General features: G+C 39.1%; 1 protein-coding gene across 2 annotated transcripts; it reads right to left on the reverse strand.

Moving 5' to 3' along the window:
- Positions 1–9,228: 9,228 nt before the first annotated feature.
- On the reverse strand, positions 9,229–15,166 carry gal (galanin/GMAP prepropeptide). 2 transcript variants are annotated; one of them, XM_006782226.1, is made up of 7 exons: positions 15,084–15,166; positions 14,917–14,997; positions 14,142–14,196; positions 13,602–13,673; positions 11,679–11,765; positions 10,559–10,630; positions 9,229–9,627 (listed from the first exon to the last, which is right to left on the reverse strand). In XM_006782226.1, exons 2-7 carry the CDS (start codon positions 14,995–14,997, stop codon positions 9,566–9,568), a joined length of 429 nt encoding a protein of 142 aa, XP_006782289.1. In that variant the 5' UTR covers positions 15,084–15,166; the 3' UTR covers positions 9,229–9,565. The 2 variants fall into 2 exon arrangements, with proteins under 2 accessions (XP_006782289.1, XP_006782290.1); XM_006782227.1 differs by lacking the exon at positions 13,602–13,673.
- Positions 15,167–26,603: the final 11,437 nt, after the last annotated feature.

The following is a 26,603-nucleotide window of genomic DNA, read 5'->3' on the forward strand; positions in this document are numbered from 1 at the left end:
TCACAATAAAGGCTTTTTGAGAAACAGTGAAGGGCTTCTATTACCGCGAACGGCTACAGGGCTTTTAGTTTGAAACAGATACAGGAAGTGTTCGGCTTTTCATTGGTCGCTTAATGCACAGGTGGTCTTTAACGGAACCTAAAGTAAGAATAATTTAAAAATAATAATAATAAAAAAATAATCTCAAAATCGAAACAGAAATGGGCAGTTAGGTAAAGATGATGGAATATTTAATCGATAAGTGATTTTCCAGCTTCAACGCAGTGTTGTCACTGATGGAGATTTTACAATTAAAAAAATTAAAATTAAAATCCCTGACCCAGTCTCTGGAATTCATTCTCATTCTCTAAATGATCATTCAGGGAGCTGAAAGGAATAGACTTCAGCATAAACGACCAGTTCTTTAAGAGATCATCTATTTACTTTTGTATTTCCACATCACAGTGTCAGGTCTGTGTCTTTGTGGAGGTCTCATGTTTCCTTTTTTATTTTGATAGTTCCTTGTCCTATGTTCAGTGTATTCAGTTTTGCTTCCTCCCCGTTTTGTTATGTCTGATTAGTCCCAGCTGTGTTTCCATCCTGTTTCCCATGCCCTCTTTACCCCCATGTGTGTTTGAGCCCTGGGTTTTCCTCTGTCTGTTGTCATGTTGTACATGCTCACTGCTGTGTTTTCCCTTGTGCTCCTGTCTAATTCCTAGTTCTCTAGGTTTGTTTTCTTGTTGTCTAGTTTGAGTTTATTGTTTCCCAGTGTTTTAATTCTTAGTTTCCATGTTCAGGGTTTTGTTTTGTTTTTTTTGAGTTTATTTTATGGAGGATTTTTCAGCAATAAACCATATTTATTATAGTATAATGTAACCAACATTCCTACCTCTGTTTATAAATTGTATTTATTATAATAGCAACCAGCATTCCTACCCCTAGACATACCTCCTACTCAGTGTGCACTGCCACTGATTACATTGCACCTGCTCCTTTATATGGTACATATAACTTGTACATATCGGTGTAGATACTTGCATTATTACATACATTCCCTGTGTAGGCACCTCTTAAATTTCAAGTTTTTTTTTCTAAAGGAATTTTAATGTAAAAATCTACATGCTGCTAACAGAGAGATGCCAAACTGTGTTTCATTGTTCTTGTAACAGTGACAGTAAAGATCTATTCTATTCTATGCTACGTTATTCTATTCTATTTAATAAAGCTGCCGTTTTCAATTAACTTCCTGTGCTGTGAATTCTGTGTTTGGCTCCTACATCCTGCCTGCCACATAGCAAACCTTGACAGATAAATCACTGACAGTTACTGTCAATGACATACACACGACAAGCGTGTACACACTAGCTTATATAAGTTAATATGCATACACATAATCAGACAACACCAAGCACCACTCTTGTCTACATATTACACTTTTATGGAACCTCTCAACACACTTTTTTTTTTTTTTTTTTTTTTTTACAACCGACTGATGTATGGATGTTTTTCTCATTCATTTGAGAGTAACAAGCAGCATGCAATATTAGCTACACACACAACTATGGGCACACTAAAGTTTGTCACATGGAATGTGCATGAAGCTGGCTGTAGACAGAAGAGTTTAAAGATATTTAATAAGTTTTAAAAACTACAGGCACATGTTGTTTTATTACGAGAGACTCATAGACCTGTCACAGCTACAGACAGACTTAAAACACTTGAGTGAATGTGAGAGCGAATGGTTGTCTGTGTTTCTATGTGTTAGCCCTGCGACAGACTGACGTCCTGTCCTGGGTGTACCCCGCCTCTCACCCTATGACAACTGGGATAGGCCCCCTCTCCCTCCGCAACCCTGAAAAGAATAAGAGAATGGATGGATGAATAAATTATTTATACTTAACAAAAAGTTATATATTGTAAGTATATATGGCCCAATGTTGATGACCCCTCATTCTTCCACGTGTTTTTTTAGTGCACTCTCTGAACACCAAGATTGCTCACTTGTTCTTGGGGGTGATTTCAGCTTTTGACTAAATGAAGACATTGACAGGTTAAGTACAGCACGGACTCAGCACAACTGGCAATCCAATATCAATAAACGACCTTTTGCTGCAATTACAGCTGCCAGTCTTTTAGGGTATGTCTCTACCAGCTTTGCACATCTAGAGACTGAAATTCTTGCCCATTCTTCTTTGCAAAACAGCTCCACAACTGCCCTGTGACGGCCTCAGAGGTTGTCTAAGAGAATATTGGGAGCAACAACACCACGAAGTCCAAAGAACACACCAGACAGGTCAGGGATAAAGTTATTGAGAAATTTAAAGCAGGCTTAAGCTACAAAAAGATTTCCCAAGCCTTCAACATCCCACAGAGCACTGTTCAAGCAATCGTTCAGAAATGGAAGGAGTATGGCACAACTGTAAACCTACCAAGACAAGGCTGTCCACCTAAACTCACAGGCCGAACAAGGAGAGCGCTGATCAGAAATGCAGCCAAGAGGCCCATGATGACTCTGGACGAGCTGCAGAGATCTACAGCTCAGGTGGGGGAATCTGTCCATAGGACAACTAATAGTCGTGCACTGCACAAAGTTGGCCTTTATGGAAGAGTGGCAAGAAGAAAGCCATTGTTAACAGAAAACCATAAGAACTCCCGTTTGCAGTTTGCCACAAGCCATGTGGGGGACACAGCAAACATGTGGAAGAAGGTGCTCTGGTCAGATGAGACCAAAATGGAACTTTTTGGCCATAATGCAAAATGCTATGTGTGGCAGAAAACTAACACTGCACATCACTCTGAACACACCATCCCCACTGTCAAATATGGTGGTGGCAGCATCATGCTCTGGGGGTGCTTCTCTTCAGCAGGGACAGGGAAGCTGGTCAGAGTTGATGGGAAGATGGATGGAGCCATATACAGGGCAATCTTGGAAGAAAACTTCTTGGAGTCTGCAAAAGACTTGAGACTGGGGCGGAGGTTCACCTTCCAGCAGGACAACGACCCTAAACATTATCATTTAGTCTTTGCCTGTGTTCGCCTTTGTTTTGTTTTATTTTTCTCTGTCAGCCTAAATAAACTGATTGCTTTTTGTTATACCTCAGTTTTTCCTCCCGTGCATTCTGTCTCTGGGTCCATACCACAACACACCAGCTTCTCAGCCATGACTGTTTGTAATTTTTATTGAACCACTAGCAGCAACAGAAATTAGATAGGCCATAGTGATTAAGGGCATAAAATGCAAGAATGTAGAACATAAAATCAGTGTTTATGCTGATGATGTGTTGCTTTTTCTCCAGCATTCACAAACCACTCTCTCTGAGATATTTACATTAATAAACTCTTTCTGAAGCATTTCAGATTATTTGATAAACTTTTAAAATTGCTCCTTTCATAATCCTTCTTCACCCCACTGCAATCTGGAAATATTAAATATTTAGCTTTAATGTTTCTACTAGGTTTGCAGATTTAACTAAATTAAACTACACCCCACTTTTAAAGAAAGTAGAAGATGATCTAGATGGAAGTCTACCCATATCACTCATGGGAATCGTTGCTTCAAAAAAAAAAAATTGGTCTTGCCAAGATTCAATTATTTATTCTCAATGATCCAGAGTAAACCATCACCAGACTGGTTTAGATGTCTGGATTCGTCTATTTCTTTTTAAATGTTATTTTGGCCTTTTACTTGCTTTACTTTAGTGCGGTGAAGAGAGACAAGAAAGCAAGAGGGGAAGACCTGTGGCAAAGGGCTGCAGGTTAGATTTGAACCCAGGCCAGCCACTCTCAGTCATACAGTCTATGGTCACCTGCTCATTCCAGTGAGCTAAACCAGTACCCACCATGGAAGGACTCATCCTTGACCAGCTCTGACCTATTGTCAGGCCACATCAGAATTTCCTTCAGTTCACTTACCAGCCCCACTTCAGAGCTGAGGATGCCATTATCTACCTGCTCATTTGTGTCTATGCCCATCTGGGCCAGCCGGCGAGCACGGTGAGGGTCATTTCGACTTTTCCAGTGTATTCAGTATCACTAGGCTGACCTTCCTGGGTGATAAGCTGATAGCAACACAGGTGGATGTCTCTTCTGTGTCCTGGATTGTTGATTACCCAACAGGAAGACCCCAATATGTGCGTCTTCAACATTGTGTGTCTGATAAGGTGATCAACAACACAGGAGTACCACAAGAGAGTGTCCTCTCCCCCTTCCTCTTCAACACAGACCTCAGCCACTGCACAGAGACTTGCCATCTTCAGATGTGTTCTGATGACTCTGCGGTGGTTGGATGCGTCAGTGAGGGTGATGAGACAGCGAACCAGGCTGACAAAGACCAAAGAATTGATATTGGTCATTAAGAGGACCAGGAAACCTGTGACCCTGTATTTCAACTGCGGGGGTTGATGTGGACATTGTGGAGGGTTATAAATACCTCGAGTACACATTGATAATAAACTGGACTGGATTAAAAACACCACTGCACTCTACAGTCATCTCTATTCTCTGAATTAGCTGAGGTCTTTTAACATCTGTTGGACAATGCTCAGGATTTTCTATGAGTCTTGTGCTGTTGCATGTTGGGACAGCAGTTTGAGGGTTGCAGATGTCAACAGACTCAATAAACTGATCTACAAGGCCAATGTTGTGGGGGTGGAGCTGGACTCCCTTACAGTGGTGCTGGCCAGTCACAGGAGCATGTTCAGTTGGAGACTGAGATTACTCTAATGCACCACTGGGTAACACGCAAATAAAATGTCAATCATATATACTCTATTTAATGTCTGTAATAATCTGGATATTTATAATCGAGCTATTTGTATATATGTATTCTGATTCCTATTATGGTGTGGGGCTGTTTTTCTGATCAGTCTCCTGTCAGTCCAGAGAAGTTACTGACGGACTTCACGGCCACTCAGCTTAAGAATCCTGCAGACACTGTCAACCAAATAATTTTTCTATCATGGTCCCCGTGTCTGCCCAGCCAGCTCCACAAGGCCACATGTGTTTTGGGTACATTCTCCCCTGCCAGGGCGGAGCTCACTGCAGGCTCCCGCCCTTGGCACACACCTGCATCTCGTCAGGCTCTGATTTCGGGTTGGACTCTTAAGGCCGGGATGCAGACAGCCTCACCGCTGGATGATTATGTTAGACACGTTAGTGAACCTCTGCCTCGAACCTTTAAAGCTTTGTAGACTTGCTGCGATCTCCGTGTAACTTTATTTTCTCCTGTGCACAGTTTTTCCCCGGACCTGCGACTAACCTGTTATTTCTACTGCTGTAAAGAAGAAGAGCCAGCGTGTTTGTGACTCCAATCCCGGACCTCCCTTTCGGACCTAGGACCCCCGTTCCCCTCACTGTATATATCTGCACCTGGTGGTTGTGTTAATAAGCGTTGCTTTCTCCTGAACTCTGCTCTGCGCCTGAGTCCTACTACACCGCATGACATTTTCACCACATCCACTATCTTGATGCTGCTAAAAAAGGATGCCAACAAACCAATACCTATAATTGCTAATTTTGAATATTACAAGCACAAGAACTAGTGAAAAACAAAACAAGGAACTAAAAGGAACACATTAAGGTATAAATGATAAATTTCCGCCCGAAATTCTGTTCCTCATAGGAAAGAAGTAATCTACGTTGGAAAACTCTGTACTGATAAGTTTCCTAGGACAAAGAAATCCTTGGCTGTAATAATGGAAAAATGAAACATGTAATTAAAAATGAAGCTGCTATAAATAAATAAATAACACTAGCTTAATGTTAGTGTTGGTTTTTTTTGTTTTTTTTGCCTGTCCCATTTGGTTCTTTAGCGTCAGAATTGTTGTCTGAAGGGATACCCAATGGATTTATTTTGCCAAATGGATCATCATGGCATTGCTGTATTGGTCCATTTGATCGACCTTTTTTTTTCATTATTTATTTTATTTTATTTTCAGTTGTTACAGACGGGACAGACATGAGTGAGGGATAGGAAAGGGAGAAAGAAAGAGGAAGGAAAAGAAAAACAGAAGGGGAGAGGGACAGTGAGAAAGGGGGAAAAAAATATCTCCTGGATCACCTGTTGAGAGAAAAAGAATAGAAAACAAGCAAAAAAAAAATCAGGCAACATACTAAACACAACACCATCGCATTAATCTAGCTAAGTGTAAACAGCAGTAAATACTAAATATTGAATGTTGTTGTGCAGCACGCAGGACAGACAGCGCACAATGTGCTTAATGTTAGTGTTACCACAATGGGAACAAGTCAATGTGAAGAATCAACTTTGATAATGCTCTCATGACTTATGAATTAAGTTCAAATTCAAAAGCTCACCTGTCCTTCATTTGGTAATTAATTAAAATAATTAAGCTAGTGTAGCTCTGAACAAGCTGAATAAGTGCGAAAAATTGGCATAAACCACAGAGGAGGAGAGGAGAAGGCAGTTTTTCCCTTGGACTCGGGAGACAAGGGAATCTGCCAGTGTCGTGAAAAAACAAGCAGAGCCCACCCGTGCAGGAACTGGGCATCAAACTGTGACCTCACTCACCTTACAGTAGTCAACACAGAATTGTATAGACCTGAAATCTTCACTATAAGAACTATGGGGCTTGTTGTGTTCAATTTCTTCAAAGGAAGTAGAGGAGAAATATCCTGTTTAAAAAGATTTAATTTGCTTCAGCAGTTGGAATTACAAGTTTACAGTGCTGGACCTCTCTGTGAACACAGTCATCTGTCTTCACTGAAAAGACGACCCTGAATTTGCCCGTACAGTTTTATACCCCAACATCTTCTTCCGGAACCAACGTGGTGCTCCTGATGTCTCCCTTCGAGTCCCCTGCTCCGCTCACGTCTGACCTCGTATCTGGTCCTTTTCCTGGAATGACAGAGACAAATACACCTCCCTGCCCAGCCTTGATTATTTAATATTAACCTACTTCTGATTCCATTTATCTAGTTCGGGACATTCTGTTCAGACTCCCTTTGCCCAGAAAATATCCTTCTAACCATTATCTGGTGTGATGTGTAAGCATGCAGCAAAAAAGACCCTCTGCACTTCTATGTCAATTCTCAATATTTCAGTCCAGTCAATACCACTGAACGACATTTTTGACCGTCAAAACACAGAGCGCCAACTCGTTTATGAGCACATTGCGTTGTGTATATAAAATCATAAAAAACTACTTCATTTAATCATTTTAAATCCTAACAGGCTACACCACGCATTGTGCAACTCTTTTATTACCCACATCTTTACCAGTTCCACCAGTTCATTCGAAACAACAGGTAACTGACAGGACTGTGAACGCAACAACCATAGCAAGGTGCATTTCAAAATGGTGCTCTTTGAGCGAGGTATTACCAGGCAGGAGGGAGAACTCATCTGCAAAACAATGTTGCAATGCAGCAGCATCCACTCTCTGGGCTCATGTGAAATGGTCATCACAACAGAGGGAGATGGGAATGGTGGAATTGAGGAACTCCAGCCCCAACTCATCTCTTTCCTTCACCAGGCTCACGAGAAAAGTGGTTTCAGCCTTCCCCACGCTTTAAGGAGAGTAGGACCATTTCATAGTCAACATCTCCCACTTGCCGCGTGACCATGAAAGGTCCTTGCCACTTGGCAAGTAACTTTGAGGTAGAAGAATGGATAATACAAGCACTTTGTCTCTTGGTGAAAATTATCTGAGCCTTACCCCTCTGCTGTACAGGCACTGCTGAAGTTCTTGGGCCTGTAGGTAATTTTGTCGTGATAACCTCCACAATGTGTGTAGCTTTGCTCTCAGGTCCAGAATGTACTGAATTTCTTTTTTAGCTGGGCTTGGACCTTCCTCCCAGTTTTCTTTAATCAGGTCCAACACACCCTTGCAGCTTCCTGCTGAACAGTAACTCAAAGCTAGTCAGCTAGTATCTCTTCATGGGATGCCGACTTGAATCATGGAACAGTGCCTGCTCCACACTCATGGCAGAAATGGTGCACAGTAGCACTGCTTCAGACCGAGTCTAGACCAAGACAAAGTTGAGACGAGACCAAGATCGAGACCGAGACAAAAAAGTCTTTAAACTGCAGCCAGATGCTGCTTCGGGTGTCAGGCATATTTATGTGTTTTTGCACTCGCACAGCCCTCCTCACCGCTGTCTACTGTCTCACTCACTTACTGAGAGGACAGACGCATGCTCCACTTGACTGCCGCGTCTCTCAGCCTCTCTGTTTTTCACATAATGATATTATCCTATATCCTCACATGTGATTGGCCACAATATGGAGGGATTGGAGCATAGCTGAGCCACTGTGTGAGAGCTGAGCAGCGAAAGGAAATTAAGTGAGGTGCCGGCTCTCGCTCACCAGGAGTCGACTCTTCTGACTCACTACAAAGCACTCTCTAAGCACGGCTCTTAGAGCTGATGCTTTTGCGCATGACACATTATTGAACGTTACATTGTGTGTCACGGATACTGTTGACTCCAAATCTCCCAACCACTATGTCGATCTGAGACAGCAAGACCGAGACAGCGAGACCAAGACAAGACCAAGACCACGTAAAAGTGGTCTCAAGACCGGTCTCGAGACATCCAACTCTAAAAGTGATATCCCGCTGCACTCTGGTTAAATGGCCCAATGAGGCCACGGGACCTCAATTAAAAGTAGTGGGAACAAAGGCACTTTTGAATTACCTGGCTGGTTCACCAGCTGACGCTCCAGGCAGGACCACACCACTGATGCAGATCCTCTGGTCAATTATTGGCTGGGCGTAACTGGGCCATTATTCACTCCTGAGTTTTGTCATATCCTGTATGCCGTGCCACAGGGTTATTTGGCACCAACAACTTTTGTGTTCTTTTATTGTGTGAGTGTCAAGACTTACTTGCTACAGGTTGTCTCTAACCATCACAAAATGAGTGTAGGTCAGAGCTACGTCATTGCGCACTATTTGACCTTCAATTTTCAAGTCAAAGGCTGAGCATAGAGAGTCGTCATGAGACTAAGAAATCTCCTCTGGCGTGAGTAATTGGAGACACTGGGGCCTTCTCAGGAAGCCCCGCCGGCTCCTCCTTAACAGTGTCAGTGTCAGACGACCTCATGTCACCACTTAACACAGTGCAGACACTACATAGGTAAAACTCTGAATTCAGATTTTTTTAACATACATCAAAGAGGTGTAAGCAGTAAGGTGTTTGTTACAAACTAGTTGTAGCTAAAATGTAAGTGATAAACAGTGTAACTGACTGTTAGAAAGAAATAAATTCAAATTATTCAGTGAGTCTAGTGCCATTTATTTTATTTCACTCCATTCTCTGAAAACACATAATAGTATATTCTGGTGATAATATAGAGTTGTTTTATACAAAAGTACCAATTCTGTAGATCCACCTATAGTCAGCACACAACTACTGGCTTTAAGAGGATATAAAATTTTGTTTACACAAGAGGAGAAAGATCTGATATTGAGGGTCAGTCAGTCAGATGGTACCAGAACAAATCTACCAACCTACCAGTGTGCTAGGAGCTACAATATTGTAACATTTAGGAGCTACAATACATTTATGGCAGTTGGAGTCCAGAGAAGAGTTGAAACACAACAATTATAACAGAGAAGCAAAAGCCTTAGGGATTGGCCAGTTCATCTGATGTGACAGAAGGAGGCAGGCTGTCCAAGGCTCCCATCTCTGTAATGTTGCACAAACAGTACAGACAGAACATCAATACTGAGACATAATAGGCAGAAAGTTGTTTTTCATTTTATCATACCTCTGTTTGTTTGCCCTCAGCAGACACTCTATTAGATTCACCTTGCTAACTGCCTTAATTCTTTGTGGCATAGATTCATCAAGGTGCTGGAAATATTCTCCTGAGATTTTGGACATGACAAGAAAATTTTGGCATGATTTTATCACATGAGGGATCTGGTGACTGTGGAGGCATTTGAGTTCAGTGAACTCATTGTCATGTTCAAGAAATCAGTTTGAGGTGAGTTTGTGGCACGCTATCCTGTTAGAGGATCAGAACACTGTTGGTAACATAGGGATGGACATGGTCATTAACAATATGCTCAGTTGGTACCATTCTGCCAAGACATACAGCCTGAACCTTTAGCACAAGGCTGGATGGATTCACATTTTCATGTTGTAGATGCAGAATTTAACAGGCCAACTTGTGCATCACTGAGTTCCTGCAATGTAACTGGCTGATTAGAAAAACTGCACTAGCAGTCAGTTGAACAGTCTCTGACATGGTAATAATACTATCAGTATACATGGCTATACAGGATCCCTGCCAGGTTTGATCTAATGATAAACTTGTATGTTTTATTGTATGATTAGATTAAACAATTTTCAATATTATCACAATATGCAACATTACATTTTCACATTTAGTTTTGTGCATGGGCTAATTTGTGTGCTAATTCAATAGAAAATGAAGATTCTATCACTGAAAGAATATTTCCATGTTTAACAAATGGACCGATATATAGACCTGAAAAAGTTTGCTAATCCAACTTTTGCTTTTAAGAGTTTGTCGTTGCAGTGACTTCTGTATGCAGACCTGTATTATTTTGTTCATGAACTCCCCTCGCTTTCAAATAAGTGAGAAGCATACCTTTAAGTTTGAGGTATGACAAGAAGTCAATGACAGTGTGGATAATTTCTTCATCTGCTATTCTCAGGGCGCCTGTGGAGGTACAGCAAGAATGACAGGTTGAAATGGCAGGAACTCTGATATACACAGATCATGCAGAGAAATGAAATTCTCTCAGATACTAAGGATTACGATACAAGTAGGAGTATTAGATTTAAACATGAGAGAACCAAACAAAGCATCAGTTGTGAACTCATGAACAAAGGTTAATGGGAATGAAACATGAAGGCTACTGAATTCCATACAGAGTAGATGTGCCTAAGCTTTCTTTAAAAAAAAGAACGCAAAAATGTAAAACATTTCACCTTCCAATGATCCTAGTTTGACTAGCCCTCACACTCTATGATTATTGCTTTCAGCCTTAGTCCATCGCAGTGGAAATGTTTAGCTGCTGAAAACCAGTGAAGATTTCTATAACAGTAATTTAAAGGCTTGATGAATGGAAAAGCTTTATGACGCGGTGAAAGGAGAGAGCTTTTATTTTGGTATGCTTTAAAAGATTTTTTTTAATTTTTAGATTAAACGGTACAAGCACTGCTTGTCTTGTTTTTGCTGTTATTTGTTTTTGTTAGATTTCTTTATTCAGTGTTTTAGATAAATGATCATAAAACACATAAAACATTTCCAGAGTTTCCAAAATTATAAACTAGCATTTTTTTTTGTAAAAGACACAAAATATTAAATAATACATCAATAAATAATCTGGGGTATTATTTTGTTTAGGAAGTTGAGGCTTTATTGCACTTTTTCCCTTTAAAATATATGTGGCTCCTCCTCTTTTGGGCTATTTAAAGGACTTTTTCACCTAAATGACTACAAGTTCCTATTTTCTTCAAGGCATTTTAGGTCTCCCCCTCTACCATCTCCTTCCTCAGTGTTCCTTATACATTAAAGGTAGCTAATCAACATGACAGCTATACATAAAACAGTAATAAAAGCAAAACATTCAGTATATCAAATTAAATTAACCAAGAAGATACATCATAAAATACCTTTTGATTATTGTTAAATAACACTCGAAATAAAATATCTTCTTTAAGAGGTAGAAAGATTGTCCTGTTTCTTTGTGAGACATACAGACCTGTTCTGAAGTCCTCCTCCTGGCCTATGTCCCTCTTCCCAGCCAGACCCGGCTTGTCTCCTAGTGTCGTGTGTCCATGTAGTCCATCTGGATAATGAGGAGTGATCACAGTTGATGCGCTCATACAAACATCAGATGGCCCAACTAAGCATTTAAGTAATTCATTCCCATTATCAGCTCAGTTCACTAGAAATTCAGCAATTTTAACATTTTGGTAAATGTGATTTATGTGTAATTTTCATGTACTTACAATAATAATAATCCTTTTCAGCTGCTTCATTTTTTAATATACTGGCTGTGACATTTAATTTTCTGTTTGCTTAAGGTGAAAATGACAGTTGACAAAATAAAAATAATATGGAGTAAATGGTTAAAGTTTTGTGTATGTAACAGAAAATACGTACAAATATCCCACTGGTTTAGAGGCATCATACAACAGACACACACACATACACAGTGCACACCGCTACCTGATTCCTGTAAGAAGTTCTAAAGGACATTGTTCACACGTCACACAGTTTCAGCATGATATTTGGTTTGTAATTGTTTGGTTCACTTTCCAAACTCGTACAGACCACCTGCAGGGCTTGGCTCATGGAATTGCAGTAAGTAGAGGTTTGATGGAAGGAATAGAAAAAGCACACTTGTTGAACGGCAGTTTTAACAGACAAGTAAATGCACTGAAACAATAGTGATGATGAAAATCAACATAAAATAACAGGCAAGCAGAGGGTTTTACTTAGCCCTGGTAGTGTGTTGTAGACTGTCGGTGTGTCTCCACATTTACATTTTAATTTGTTTTTTATGTGCCTAAAGAGCAGGTTGAGATAGCATGCACAGAGTTCAGTGGCCTCCGGTTAAAATTGTAAATTAAAAATATTTGCATTTCCTTTTTTTCATTTGCTTTAATTACTAATCATACTCTTCCCAATTCCAATAATAACGGTAACTGTACTATTGTACTACATAATGTTCTTAAGCTAGACCAATAATTAAAAATGTTATTGTGATATTTTGAAATGAAAGAACAGACAGCAACCTGACTGAGATTTGTAGTTTAACATGTGAGGCTCACATGAGTTGAATACATTATATTGGCTCATATTTGTATTTGAAGAATGGAAAACATGTACAGTATCAGGCCAGTTTGTTTCACTTTGCAACATTACTCACCAGTTACGTGTTGTTATAGTGAGCTCACATACTTCAGTGCTGTCATTTACTCTGAGTGGTTTTTACATGTGACAATTGTTTGACCCTAATTGGGGGCTTTGTCATTAGCTAAAGTAGTCCTTGAACTAATACACCCTGTTCTCTTTGTGTGCTTTTAAAAGTCTAGCTAAAGTTTTACATGTGAGACCCCGGCATGAAAAAATAAGGTATTTTAATGATGTTTGCCATCCAGTGTAAAAAGGTCCTATTGGATCTACAGGCCCCTTGTGTTTTGATCTTTACATACAATTTTATATCAGCAAATTGTTAATATAGTAAATTGGTAGCATGACTTAAAAATATTTTTGATATTATAAAATGTAAAATTTCTAAATTAAGTTACTGGGCTATCAGCTCTTTGTCAGCTGTACTGTTATTTCGGATATCACAGTGAAAACTCTGGGTTAGTCAGTGCTACATCTTCTCTGCAGTGAACGTGACGATAGTCTTCTAAACTATCGTATTTTCTTCCCTTTCTGTCAACACGATACATCTGGAGTGTAATCCTCCAAAGTCTCAAAAATGCTGTATGCTTCCTTCCTTAACTCATTCTTGAGGTCATCAATGCGTTACTTGGCTCAAAGCACAGACAGAATTGCAACATTTGTATACATAAGCAAAGAAACAAAAGCAGCTAAAAGGTGTGATGTTTAAACAGAGCAATTCCTGGTGACCCCAAGGCCCTGCAGCAGCTGTATGTTTCTATCTTACATTGAGTGACCAGCTCGTCTCTGCCTCTGGCACTGGGAGAATCCTTTATCTGAATTAGGTGATCAATACGACCTGAAACACAGGATGAGGCAGGAGCAACCTTTACCTGGGCTTCACACGCACACACACACACACACACACACACACACACACACACACACACACACACACACACACACACACACACACACACACACACACACAAACACACACACAAAGGGACAACATTCTTCAGGGTTCCTGCCCTGGAATGACTCAAACTCCAGCTGGTAAGAATATATACCTTGATACACAAAACTGGATACCCAACAGTCACTCATTTTTAAATAACAATAAATTAGCATTGGGCCATTTCACCATATACTATTAATGAGGCTTTTGTAAACAACGTTACTGGAACAACCACAAAACAATATGCGCTGGTGTGTGCATGTAAGCTTCTGAGTGTGTCTGGGCATGCATGTGTGTGTGTGTGTGTGTGTGTGTGTGTGTGTGTGTGTGTGTGTGTGTGTGTGTGTGTGTGTGTGTGTGTACACTTACGGGGCCCTAACAAGTAGCCAGCGCTGTTCAGAGTCCAGCCTCGCTTTTCTTTTGCCTGCAAGATATAAAGATGGATACAATAAGCAGCTAAAGGACGAGGAGACAGTTTTATTGAGTTTTTGATGTGTCTGAAATGTAAATCTAAAAGCATTTTTCTTAAATGTAAAACATCCTTATTGTCATGGTCTGTAGGCTTGTCATATGCCTGCAGGGAGTTTGTGTATTTTACTTTCCTAGTAAATTTCTGAATTTTTTTTTTTTTTCTTGGTTTTCTTACATGTGGATTCTTAATGTGGGTTTATTTAGGGTCTCTTGGAAATCATGGAATCATGGGTTGGTTCTTTGAATTTTCTTTAATTTAACCTCTCCTGCATCTCTGTGTGGCATGTTGTAGCGTCTGCTATTGGGAAGTTTGAGCTCTTGGGTTTGGTCATGGTCTGTACGGTTTCATTGTGAATCTGTGATTTTAGCTTGTTTTGTCTTTATTCACTTGAAGATTTAAACTTTTTTACTTTAAACATTTTAGTTCTTGTTGTATTTGAACTTTATACTACTAATATACTCACATATACACATTTTTTTTTTGTGATTGGCGGCTTAAAATTTTTGTTGGAAACTAAAATAGATTACTTTATAATGATATTTGATATCATTTTGACATTTCTATTCTATTAATCTCTGTTGTCTTTATATCTTTATTGGTACATTGATTCTTGGCACCTAAATTTAAGTGGGAGGATAACATTAACGTTGTACTGAATTTTGAACTGCTTACCGCAACAACTAGCCCGATGGTCTCGGAAAGAGTTGCACAAAAGATGAGCGACATGCAAAATATCCCAAAGCCCCTCTGCATCTAAGAAAGACAAAAAACACAATATTAACATGACAACAAAACTATTTGAAAGCATGCCTTTAAAGGCTACAAAAACTGTAACTTACCTTTGATGTGACTTCCTTCAGTCTGGTTCACGTTGCAGTCAGCAGCAGAAGTTGCCTGGCGTGTGGAGTACTGGATGAAAAGCGGACTCCAGCCACCTTTTATTGTGATTTCAGCCCAACCCTCCTGCTCTCTTTTCACGTCAGCAGCCCCTCCTGCACACAGCATGGGCAGGTCACGAACAGAACGCATTATGAAATTCAATAATATCACATAATGCTATCATCTGATTTTTCTTTGTTGCCCTCAGAGACTAGGCATTGAATTGCTGTATTTTTCTGTTCTAATCTGATATGCGACTGTGACTGCTTATTGCATGAGCTTCATGTACAGGCGGTCAATTAAAAAAATCTACTTGCCAGTTTTTCAGGATTTGTTGTCATTTTTTTTAATTTCATGAAAAAATGCATCTTTGTTGCTCTCACTGCTTTTAGGTCTGATTTTATGAAGCACTTAATTTTGACAAATTATATTTTAACAGAGCAGTAGTACCAATTTATTAAAAGTATAAAAATAATAACAACCTGCAACGGCGTTTACAGTCCAAAGTCACAACCCATATGATTTACAAAGAGTGTAGTGAGCAGAAGTGTACGAGTAGATCACTTTTAAGGATGTTTCAGCCTTAGTGTGTCACAGTTATAATTTACATTTACCTCTGAGTCATTGAAAGACATGCCCCTTGCAAATAAGAATCTGTGTTTGCACTGTTGTTAAGTTACCCTGTAACAACAGTGTTCTGCAAAGCTCACCATATTGTCCATGCTCTTAAACCCGTGTAGATGTCATTTTTCTTTTATTATAATTTTATTTTGTAAAACTGTTATAAATAGTCTCCATCAAACCAATAAAGGAATATAACGTAAGGAAGAAGAAAGAAGATCAATAACACTGAAAATCTTTTTACACAATAATTCTTCATTTGGCTGCATCAGGGTTTGATTTAAGCACAGGTTCAGTTTTTCTTTATAGATCAGGGTAGCAGTTTATACGCCCTGCAGCAGATACAGGAGCCATCCTTGCCTCTCTCTTTCTTTTTAAATGACCTTGCAAATGACGAAATGTCCATATTAAAGAACAGAAACAGACAAAAAGGTTACAGGAAAAAGTATTTCATGTAAACTGATAATACCTTGATATGAAATTGACTCACTAAATTCACCATGTCAGGTATGTTCAAAATATTATTATGCTTTTAAAACTTATTTTGCAGAAATGTTTTTATTTTTAATAGTAATTTTTAATTAAATAGTTGATTGATTACCTTTTGTTTGTTTTTTTGCTGTTCACTAATGCAAAGGTGAATGTGTACTTAGAGTATAGGAGTTTTTGTAAAGGTTTGTGACTTGAAGGTTTTCTCAGCTTTTTCCTGTCTAACATCTAACTGGAAATCCTTTCCAGATGTGGATAAGAATACACTCGACTTTAAAAATCTTTGCATCCCACTGTTCTGAATTCATATATAAATGTGTCCTGTTTGTATTGTGCAGCAACATGTTGACAAGAAACTTCTTTTGTTAAATAGGGTAATATTTCTTTTTTAAGAAAATGCCCGGTTCATTCTCCTTATTCTCCTGGCCTTGGTCAGCAGTTAGAATAATTAAATATCAAATAATTAAATAGCTCAGCTGCTGGTAAAATCTCGGTGTATTAAATAAAATTCATAATGATGTCTGCATCAATCGATATTACTAATGTCATGGACATTTTTCATATTCTTAGTGTCAATTAATACAAATCCAGTGTGATATATTATTTCTGCTCAGTTACAGCCAAAATATTCTTCAGTAAGCTGCTGTACTATTTTGCTCATTGGACCTCTGTAAGGATCCACTGAAGCGCTGCAATTAGACTAATTTTTAAAGCATGCTATTTGTTTGCTTTGCAGAGATGTGCCTTGGGAAGAAAATAAACGGATGGGATTAAAATATATTTTGTTTTGTTTTTTAATTAGTATCAGAGTAAGAATTCCTTCCAACGTGGAGTCTAAGCATCATCTCCACTGGGCCCCACTTGAAAAGAAACATTGTTTCAATTTCACAGTTTTAGTCTTTAATGTGTGCTAATCATTCTGGTTTTCATTGCTGTTTAAGGAAGACTAATCTGATCTTCTATCTCATTATACCACAAATAAGAAGGTACATATTAAATAACATCAAATTTTCTTACAGTTATCTGGAAGACAATCTAGGTATCTAGGCAATTTAGACAGTAGATATGCAGGGTTGTACACTGCCAAAACGTGAAAAAAAAATCCAGTATTACTATTTTGTAAACACTGATCAAGACATAGACACACAGCATCTGGAGTGTGCTTTGGTGCATTGGTAACTGAGATGTGGATCCTTTGTGTTGCAGGGTGAGGCCTTGGTCTTGTGCCACATCCTGTAGGTGCTTGTTCTGATTAATATCTGGGAAGTTTGGGGCAGGATTAATGCCTTGAACTTTGAAAAAAAAAAAGAGAGAAAAAAGAGAAAAAGAGATAAAAAGAAAAAATTCTTGAAGTGAAACTTTTATTTGTTTGAGATGTTTCAGTGATTAATACCATCTGTATATGAATGTTTACTATACCTCTTGGGTAGCTTGGGAACACTCTGGTATTCCCCTAGAAAAGTTGGGAAGAGTGCCTGAGGAGAGAGAGAAAGCAGTAGGGATCTCACACACACACATCAAACTCTGGATGGGACCTTCCTGGAATTGAGACAGGTTGCACCTTTTAAGGTCAATAGTATCAGGCAAAATCATCAGTATTACCAGAATCGGGGCACCTGGTGATTATGATGGAGCAGAAACACAGTGGGACATGATCAAAGGAGAAATGGAAGGGAATCTAGCATGTCAAATCAAAAGGGAAACAACACTGAAAGAACAGAATATAGTGAGTATGTTAAAGTGAAAGGGTGAGAAAAAGGAATTTGTTTTAGGATTTACATACTGGACTGCACCATTGTTTCAGTCAGGAAATAATGTGCTCTTTATGTAGAGAAGTCAAGTTCATAGATAATCAGGTCCCTAGCATGGAAATAAAAGTATGAAGGTCCTATTGCATCTGTTTCATTTATTATTTTAGTAAGTGAATTGTCTTTTGAGGACCTTAACATGCTCAAAAACTAATGAAATTTTGCACATACGTCAGGTCTGGTGAAAATTTATGTATTTTATTGGTTTGGCACATGGACGATTCAAAATGGCTCCCGAGCCATAATGAAGCTATAATGAAGTGTTACAGATTACACATGTGTAACATGCAAATGACAGACAAAAAAATGTGTATGGCCTTATTTACCCAAACGCAACAGGAAATCAGACATTTTGAATTGAAAATGGCTATTTTATCATTTCCATGCTTTTGCAAACTGCTCTTAGGGATTTTCTCAACACAATCTATCCAACACAATTCCCACAGACACAGTGGCCAGAGAAGCAGAAGAACATCATATGAAGAAGGCCCTGAGTTAATATGGTTATCCCAGCTGGATATTTGGATTGGCTGGGAATGCACCTAAAGAAAGCTCCAGCTGAGCCAGGAGAGAAGGACAACTGCCGCCTCGGCGAAAACCCTTAGTGATCCCGTATGTGTCAGGAGTATCGGAACAGCTGATGCATTCTTTCCAGTTTCATAGCTCTCTTCAATAAATGTTGCAAACTGACTCCACAGTGCTATGTAAATTTTTTTTAGAAAGCAGCCCCTGTATTATGTTTGATCCAAGTCTGAAATTTGGCAGCCTTCTGTAATATCTTAAAATGCACAAAAAAGTCTCTTGGACTCATATCCTAAATCCAACAGGTAATCAGGCATTTTGAATTTAATGTGTACATTTCGCGCCGTTGTTAAAGCCTTAGGCTTTAAAAACAGGCACAATTCTGTCATGAAATCAATGGACGAACACATAGTGGAAAACTTTTCTAAGGTCAGATTAATTGGAATTTGAAATTCTTTGGAGAAAGACTGCATGCCAAATCTTCTGGAATGAAGAGGAGTGGGACCATCTGCATGACTAGGTGGTTGATTATATATAGCTGTGGCCATGGAAGTGATTGGAAAACCTGAATTAAATAATTTGGATGGGTGAGTGAATACTTTTTGTAATAGTGTGTCTTGGCTTTATTATACACTACCAGTCAAAGGTTTCTCGTTCAATGTTTTGTCTTTATTTTTACTACTTTCTACATTGTAGATACAAACAGAAGACATCAAATATATGAAGCAAGATATATGGAATTATGCAGCAAAGAAAACATTGATAAATAACTCTAAATATGTTTTATATTTTAGATTCCTGAAAGTAGCCACCCCCTGCTTTGTTGACAGCACTACAAACCCTTCCCTTTTCTCAATAAGCTTCATGATGTAGTCACCTGAAATGGTTTTCACGACACAGGTGTCTTGTCAGGGTTCATCTGTGGAATTTCTTGCCTTCTTAATGGGGTTGGGGTCATCAGTTGTGTTGTGCAGAAGTCAGCTGACAGGCTTATTTGACAACTGTTAGAATTCATATTATGACAAGAACCAATCAGCAAAGTAAAGAGAAATGACAGCCCATCATTACTTGAAGAACTGAAGGTCAGTCAGTCTGGAAAATTGCTAAAACTTTGAATGTGTCCCCAAGCGCAGTCACAAAAACCATTAAGCTGTACGACAAAACTGGCTCACATGTGGACCACTCCAGGAAAAGAAAGACCAAGAGTCACCCCTGCTGCTGAGGATAAATTCATCTGAGTCGCCAGCCTCAGAAATCACAAGTTAACAGCACCTCAGGTTAGAGCCCAGATAAATGCCACACAGAGTTCCAGGAGCAGACTCATCTCTACATCCAGTCTTCAGAGGAGACTGCACGAATCAGGCCTTTAGAGTCAAATAGCTGCTAAGAAACCACTACTAAGGAAAAGCAACAAGCAGAAGAGATTTGTTTGGGCCAAGAAACACAAGGAATGGACATTAGACCAGTGGAAATCTGTGCTTTGGTCTGATGAGTCCAAATTTGAGATCTTTGGTTCCACTCGCCGTGTCTTTGTGTGACACAGAAAAGGTGAACAGATATTCTCTATATGCACGGTTCCCACAGTGAAGCATGGAGGAGGAGGTGTGATGGTGCTTTGCTGGTGACAATGTTGGTGGATTTATTCAAAATTGAACGCACACTGAACCAGCGTGGCTACCGCAGAATCCTGCAGCGACATGCCATCCCAACTAGTTTGCATTTAGTTGTATCATCATTTATTTTTGAACAGAACAATGACCCCAAACACTGTTTAAGGGCTATTTGACCAAGAAGGAGAGTGATGGAGTGCTACGACAGATGGCCTGGCCTTCACAGTCACCTGACCTAAAACCAATCAAGATGGTTTGGGATGAGATGGACCGCAGAGTGAAGACAAAAGGGCCGACAAGTGCTCAGAATCTCTGGGAACTTCTTCGAGACTGTTGGAAAACCATTTCAAGTGATGACCTCATGAAGCTCATCGAGAGAATGCCAAGAGTGTGCAAAGCAGTATTCAAAGCTATGTGTTCATTCATAGTCAGAGGAGGGAAATAACGACATACAAATAATTTTCAGTTATCTGTATTTTACTTGAGTAGTTTTTTTTTCTGACTACTTTTTACTTTTACCCCCTACATTTTTGAACAAATATCTGCACTTTCTATCCTCACATTTACAAAACAGGCTTGTAATTTTTGGTTTAATGCCTTTAGGTCAAGTTATTATTTCACGTCACGTCACTACCGGCTGACCTTTCAATTTCAGATTAAAATAAATTAGTTACTCATTGAGAAAAATGATGTAACTTTTTAAAGAATTGTTTACCATAACATTGTAATAGTTAGTAGTTGCACTTGCAAGAATTTGGAGGAAATGGGGTATCTTGACATGTCATTTAAATAAACATGGAACATTTCAAGGTCTTGACTCTGAGTCTGACCCTAAGTCTTATATTTCAAGTTTATATTAAAGCTGGTACGATGATGGTCAACAGAAAGGAGGCCTGGATGCCACATTATTGTAGAGATGGATAGACTGAGATACAGTTGGTCTTCAAGCTAGTCCTCTGAACCAACTCTTCCTGTTCTGCTTTATCTCAATATTGTCTTACTGTTGTCAATACAGACTACTGCCATGAAGGTCTGAATTAAGTTAGTCAGTCAGTTATGAGTAGCTCTCTATACTGTAAACTATTTACCTGGCTGCATTCATATTGACCTGTCGTCAAACAGGGCCTGGTGTTATATTGTGTCAGATTTTTTTCTTTTAAATATAGCTACAATGTTGTCATCCCTATTTCTTCCAATTTTGTGTCCAAGGAATTAGAAGACATGAGTCACCCATCATTTCTGGTAATTTTAAAAAAGTGGTCTTGAGCAACAGTTCTCCAGGTTTTCTGGAAGAATAACCTCCATTCACCCCCATTCGTTTTCAACTCTGTCCTTATACCTGACCATTTTCAGGGATGTATTTATTTATTTTGCTGGTTGAACAACTTGTGAATGAGCACATTTCTTCAGCTTCTGGTATAACTAGTGGTACCAAGATAACCAGGTCATTGTTAACTGGAGAACATTTGTAGTATAATGCAAGTCTTTGCTGTGGTACTGTTGGTTCATGTCTGTTATTGTCAGTAGTTATGACAATAGTAGTAATACCTAATGTTTCTGTTTGTGCCACCCTTTATCTTATTTCCATGTTTATTGCTTTGTCCTGCAACAGTGTCACCCGACTTCACATTTCAAATGTTTTGCAAGAAACATTAATTCACAGATATTCTCATGGAAAATTTAGAAAAATACAAACATGACAAATGACAAAAATACAAGCAAGGAAATTGCTAAGCAAGGAGAAAAAACACATAAGGACAGCAGTGTGATTTGAAGGGTACTTTATAGGCATGTAGCAGACCCCATTATAACCAACCGGGAAAAGGAAACTGAGGAAAAGACATTTTATTTCTTCCCTAATTCCCAATTATAAAGTGATAAGAGCTCAGGGGTGGGGGGCAACAGTGATCCAGTTTCATCTGCTTTGATATCTGTCTATGCTGTCCTCAGCATCAAAGGAGACCCAGCAGCAGTAGCAGAAGAAAAAAGAACAGACCTCTGTTTTTTGAGAATGAACAAAGGTCTTGCTGTGACAAATAAGACAAGAATGTGACTAGCTATTACAGCACCATTGACAGGTCCAGGAAAAGGTAGTTGGAGAGAGGGCCACAATAGGACAGCCTCAGCATGATACAAAGACATGAACTGCAGAGCAAGTCACTCTACACTGGTTTTCATCCTGTAATTTGGAGTCTTAAAGGGAACAAGCCTGTTTCAAAGTAGTTTTCAAGGCTTATTAGTGTCATGAAATAACTTCCCTTAAACCACATCTAATATTTAGTAAAGCATTAAAATATTGTTTCACTTGGCCATCTCTCTCTCTCTCACTCTCTCTCTCTCTCTCTACGTATATATATATATGTAGAGAGAGAGAGAGAGAGAGAGAGAGAGAGAGAGAGAGAGAGAATGAAAAGCTTCAGAAACTATAGATCAGTGATGCTTTTGTCTCTACTGGTCTAAAAATAGGGCTCTGCTGGAAGCTTTGTTACTCACCTACGGTACACATGTGATCAGCATTTAGAGAGGCTGAGACCATTCTGGGATACACGACAATACCACACTTGAAATCCAGCAGATAGCTTAAGATTTAGTTACACACAGAAACAGCAGAAACCTCAGATTGAAATTCTATTTCTGTTGGATGACGAACATCTGTCACCAAGCAGTTTTATGCTCAGCCAGATCAAGGCCAAATCAGGACAGGTGCTGAACAATTTCTTCTTTCATTCATCTTGCCTCTGTTACACATGATAAGAGTGCACCATATACACTCACACTCATCTCACCAGCCATTCAAATGGTACTGACCCAATGCATTTAGTCATGTAGACATGGTCATGGACTGCCTGTATCATGATTTGTAATAATAATAATTGTAATTTTCTAATAATAATTATTATTATTATTCCAATAATTCCAGACCCAGGAAGCAGACTCGGATAGCGAAAGTGAGTGAAAAATGTTCACTTATTTAATGGCTGTGTGTGTGTGTGTGTGTGTGTGTGTGTGTGTGTGTGTGTGTGTGTGTGTGTGTGTGTGTGTGTGTGTGTGTGTGTGTGTGTGTGTGCGTGACAGAGAGAGAGAGAGACTCTGGTCAGGCAGGAGTGGGGAAAACAATGGAGGTAGAGCGAGTCTGTGGAGAAGGAGCGAGAGCGTTAGTCTAAGGATCATTAAGCAGTTGGGCTGGAATGGATTGCCATGAATTTGCACACCCTTAACATCTGCATATCTTCTACAGAGAAAATAATGCAGTTTTACAGTTTGATAAGAGGGGCACCTGAAATTCAACCATATATATTTAATTTGTTTTATATACTGGGATATTTATGACTGAGCTATTTGTATATATTTTGTTACATTTTGTAACTTTTTAATATACTGTATTATTTCATTTAGTTTATTCAGTTATTGTTCTTACTGTCTTGGAGCAACTGTGACCACATAACTTCCTCGGAGATAAATGAAGTTTTCTGATTCTGATTTCATTCTCATAAACTGTATTCATTATCTTACTTCAGGTTTAGAGGGGAACAGAAATGGAAGATACTTGCAGGGGGAAGCAGACGTTGACCGGGAGGAGCTGAGGTGTGGGCAGGCAGGTGAGGGTTTGGTGAAGAGCATCTTCCAGAGCTGTATCAGGAGTGTGAGTGGTGAACAGGAAATCCAACAGGCTGAACAGGTAGATCTTTGAAAGCTTTGCCACTAGTGATGGGATTTCCGGTTCTTTTTAGAGAACCGGCTCTTTCGGCTCAGCTCACAAAACAACCTCTTCAGGTTGTTTTGTTGCTTTAATCAATTTATTATTAACAATAATATAAAATTATGCACAAAATGAATTACTAATGTAAAAAAAAGTGTGTTTTATTTATATATCTTTATATATAAATATATGTGGTGGCCCCCAGAGACAAAGCACGTACAAATAATTAAAAAAAAATAAAATTCATTTACCTGTTATTACCACACACCAAATCCGGTCATTGCTAATTGCTGGCTTGTGTAGCCTCTAGGTAACAAAAGCTCCTCACTGCGCCCTAGCATCCTGGAGCACTTCTGTTGTCTTTTGTTTTGGAGTTTTTACGTGTTTTGAAATTTGTACGTGTTTGTCTGTAGGGGCCACCGTAAATATACCTTTATTTATTCACTCCACATAAAATGTAATAAATAAATCACATAATACAAAAACCAACTATTCACATTTCAACTTTTAACTATTTAAATTTTCAGCTCTCTAGGGTTTACAGAGAATAATCTGAAAAAGAAAATATCCAATGAGTGACCTTCTCTGGGTGAAAATGGCTTGTTGATGCCAGAGGTCATAGGAGAATAGCCTGACTGCTTTGATCTGAAAGGAAAACAGTAGTATATCTGTGGTATAAACCAGCAGTCCCCAACCTTTTTTGCGCCACGGACCGGTTTATGCCCGACAATATTTGCACAGACCGGCCTTTAAGGTGTTGCAGAAATATACAACAAAATAAATCTAGTACCGCTACTGAAAAATAGAAGAGTTATTCATAACACACGTGAAAAGACTCAGAAAAACTGAGTTAACGATAACAAAATAACGCTGAAAACCGATAAAAACCCTGAAAACCACACATTTCACACCTGAGCCTCCACTCTCGCGGCCCGGTACCAAACGACTCACGGACCGGTACCGGTCCGAGGCCCGGGGGTTGGGGACCACTGGTATAAACGACCCAAGGCATACAGCATTTTAGGCACATGAACATTTTATTTACATTGTTACAGAACATTTTCCTGCTTGTGCAGTTCTAGTTGTCTCGCTGCAGTGCAGTACACCTCTCTGTTGCCAGGTCCCAGCATCCTACGCATATAGGGGAGGCATGTTTAGATAATGAGAACAGCTGTGTGGGTCAGCCTCCTCTGACATCATACTCTGAACCCACCACTCCCAGCCCTTGCCTGCAGCTGAGCCACCAGCCACACCCTGTCACAATCACCTTACAACCAACATATGTCAAAGAGTATCTCTAAACTCACAACACACTGAGCTTTAAAGCAGATGGGCTACAGCAGAGAAGACCACACTGGGTGCAGGTAATGGTGTGGGAGTTATTTTCCTGGCACACTTTGGACTCCTTTGTACCAAATGAATGTCATTTAAACTACTCATACTCCTTAGTGGAGGTGCAGAAACATAACTTTAATAATTATAGTCATTTAGGACACTGATGTCTCATACCCACACAAGATTTTTATAACATTACAGATAGGCTACACTGGATGGTGGAGACAGCTCTATGTATTTAAAAAAAATATTGGTGCAATGCTCTTTTGATAGATGTCACTATAGAGAGAGTTTAGAGTTGCATGGAAGGGAAAATGGGTGTGGGAGAGTAGGGACCTCAACCTATCACTTGATTTCTTATCCACTACTTTAAATCAGTTCAATGATATCTACACACAATTTTGGGTGCCAGACTTTGTTCCCCTTTGACAACACGTTTTTAGCAAATCCAGAATAGTCCTTTACCACAATTTGCCTTGTGACAAATAAAAGATAGATCCGTGATCAGTGGAAGCAGATTTAGAGGATGTGGATTGGGAAGTGCAGTCCCTAACACTCAAGCACCACACAGTCTCCCAACACCCTGCTCATTGTCTCTGTGGTTATTATCCGCTTGCTTCCAGATTAAAAAATGTGTTTATCAGTCTTCAGAATCATAAAGACATCAGTTGACGAGCTGTCAAATTTTGTATTTACAAAATAATGATTCACATTAATGCAAAAGTACCCTATGTCTGACTTGGCAAACACAATATTTTCCCATGTCTAAAAAGGGCTTATAATCCACAAAATGCATTTTGTAGGTTGTTTTATAGAGCAAAATAACTAGTAATGACTCATGCCGCTCGTGACTAATTAGCGGGGAAGGCAGGATTAAAGGTGTAATACCTCTTAAGAATCATAATTTAAATACACTAGGAAACACTACAGAGATATAGAAGAATACCTCGAACACTTCTTATAGATTAATTAAAAAAATATTTCCCAGACTGATGTTTCACCAGGACATTTAAATGTAACTCAGAAGACTAGAATTTGTCTTCTGAGCAAAAGTCTTGGAAAACATTCTGGTTTATAGTAAGAACACAGTGTATTAGACAGCAAAAAGTCTAAGAAGCAAAAAGAGAAAGGCTAGAGCAGTAATCATTGTACCTTCTTTTCACAAATAATACATAATTGCCTTTCCAGAATGTAATGTGTTTATATGGTAGGCACACAGCTCCATTTGAAGATGACCTAAATGACTAGTGATTAAGTGTAATTTGCACATATTATTAATAGCAGGAGGTGACAGAGGGATGCTAGTAATCTGCTGGGTTTTGTAGAGCTCAAATTCAATTAGCTCTGTGATCAAATATCCAAAACAAGTATAATGACTTGTTTCAATGTGATGAC

The sequence above is a fragment of the Neolamprologus brichardi genome, chromosome 7 (genome assembly GCF_056152115.1).
Source record: "Neolamprologus brichardi isolate AB-2024 chromosome 7, ASM5615211v1, whole genome shotgun sequence".
Taxonomy (NCBI): Eukaryota; Metazoa; Chordata; class Actinopteri; order Cichliformes; family Cichlidae; genus Neolamprologus; species Neolamprologus brichardi.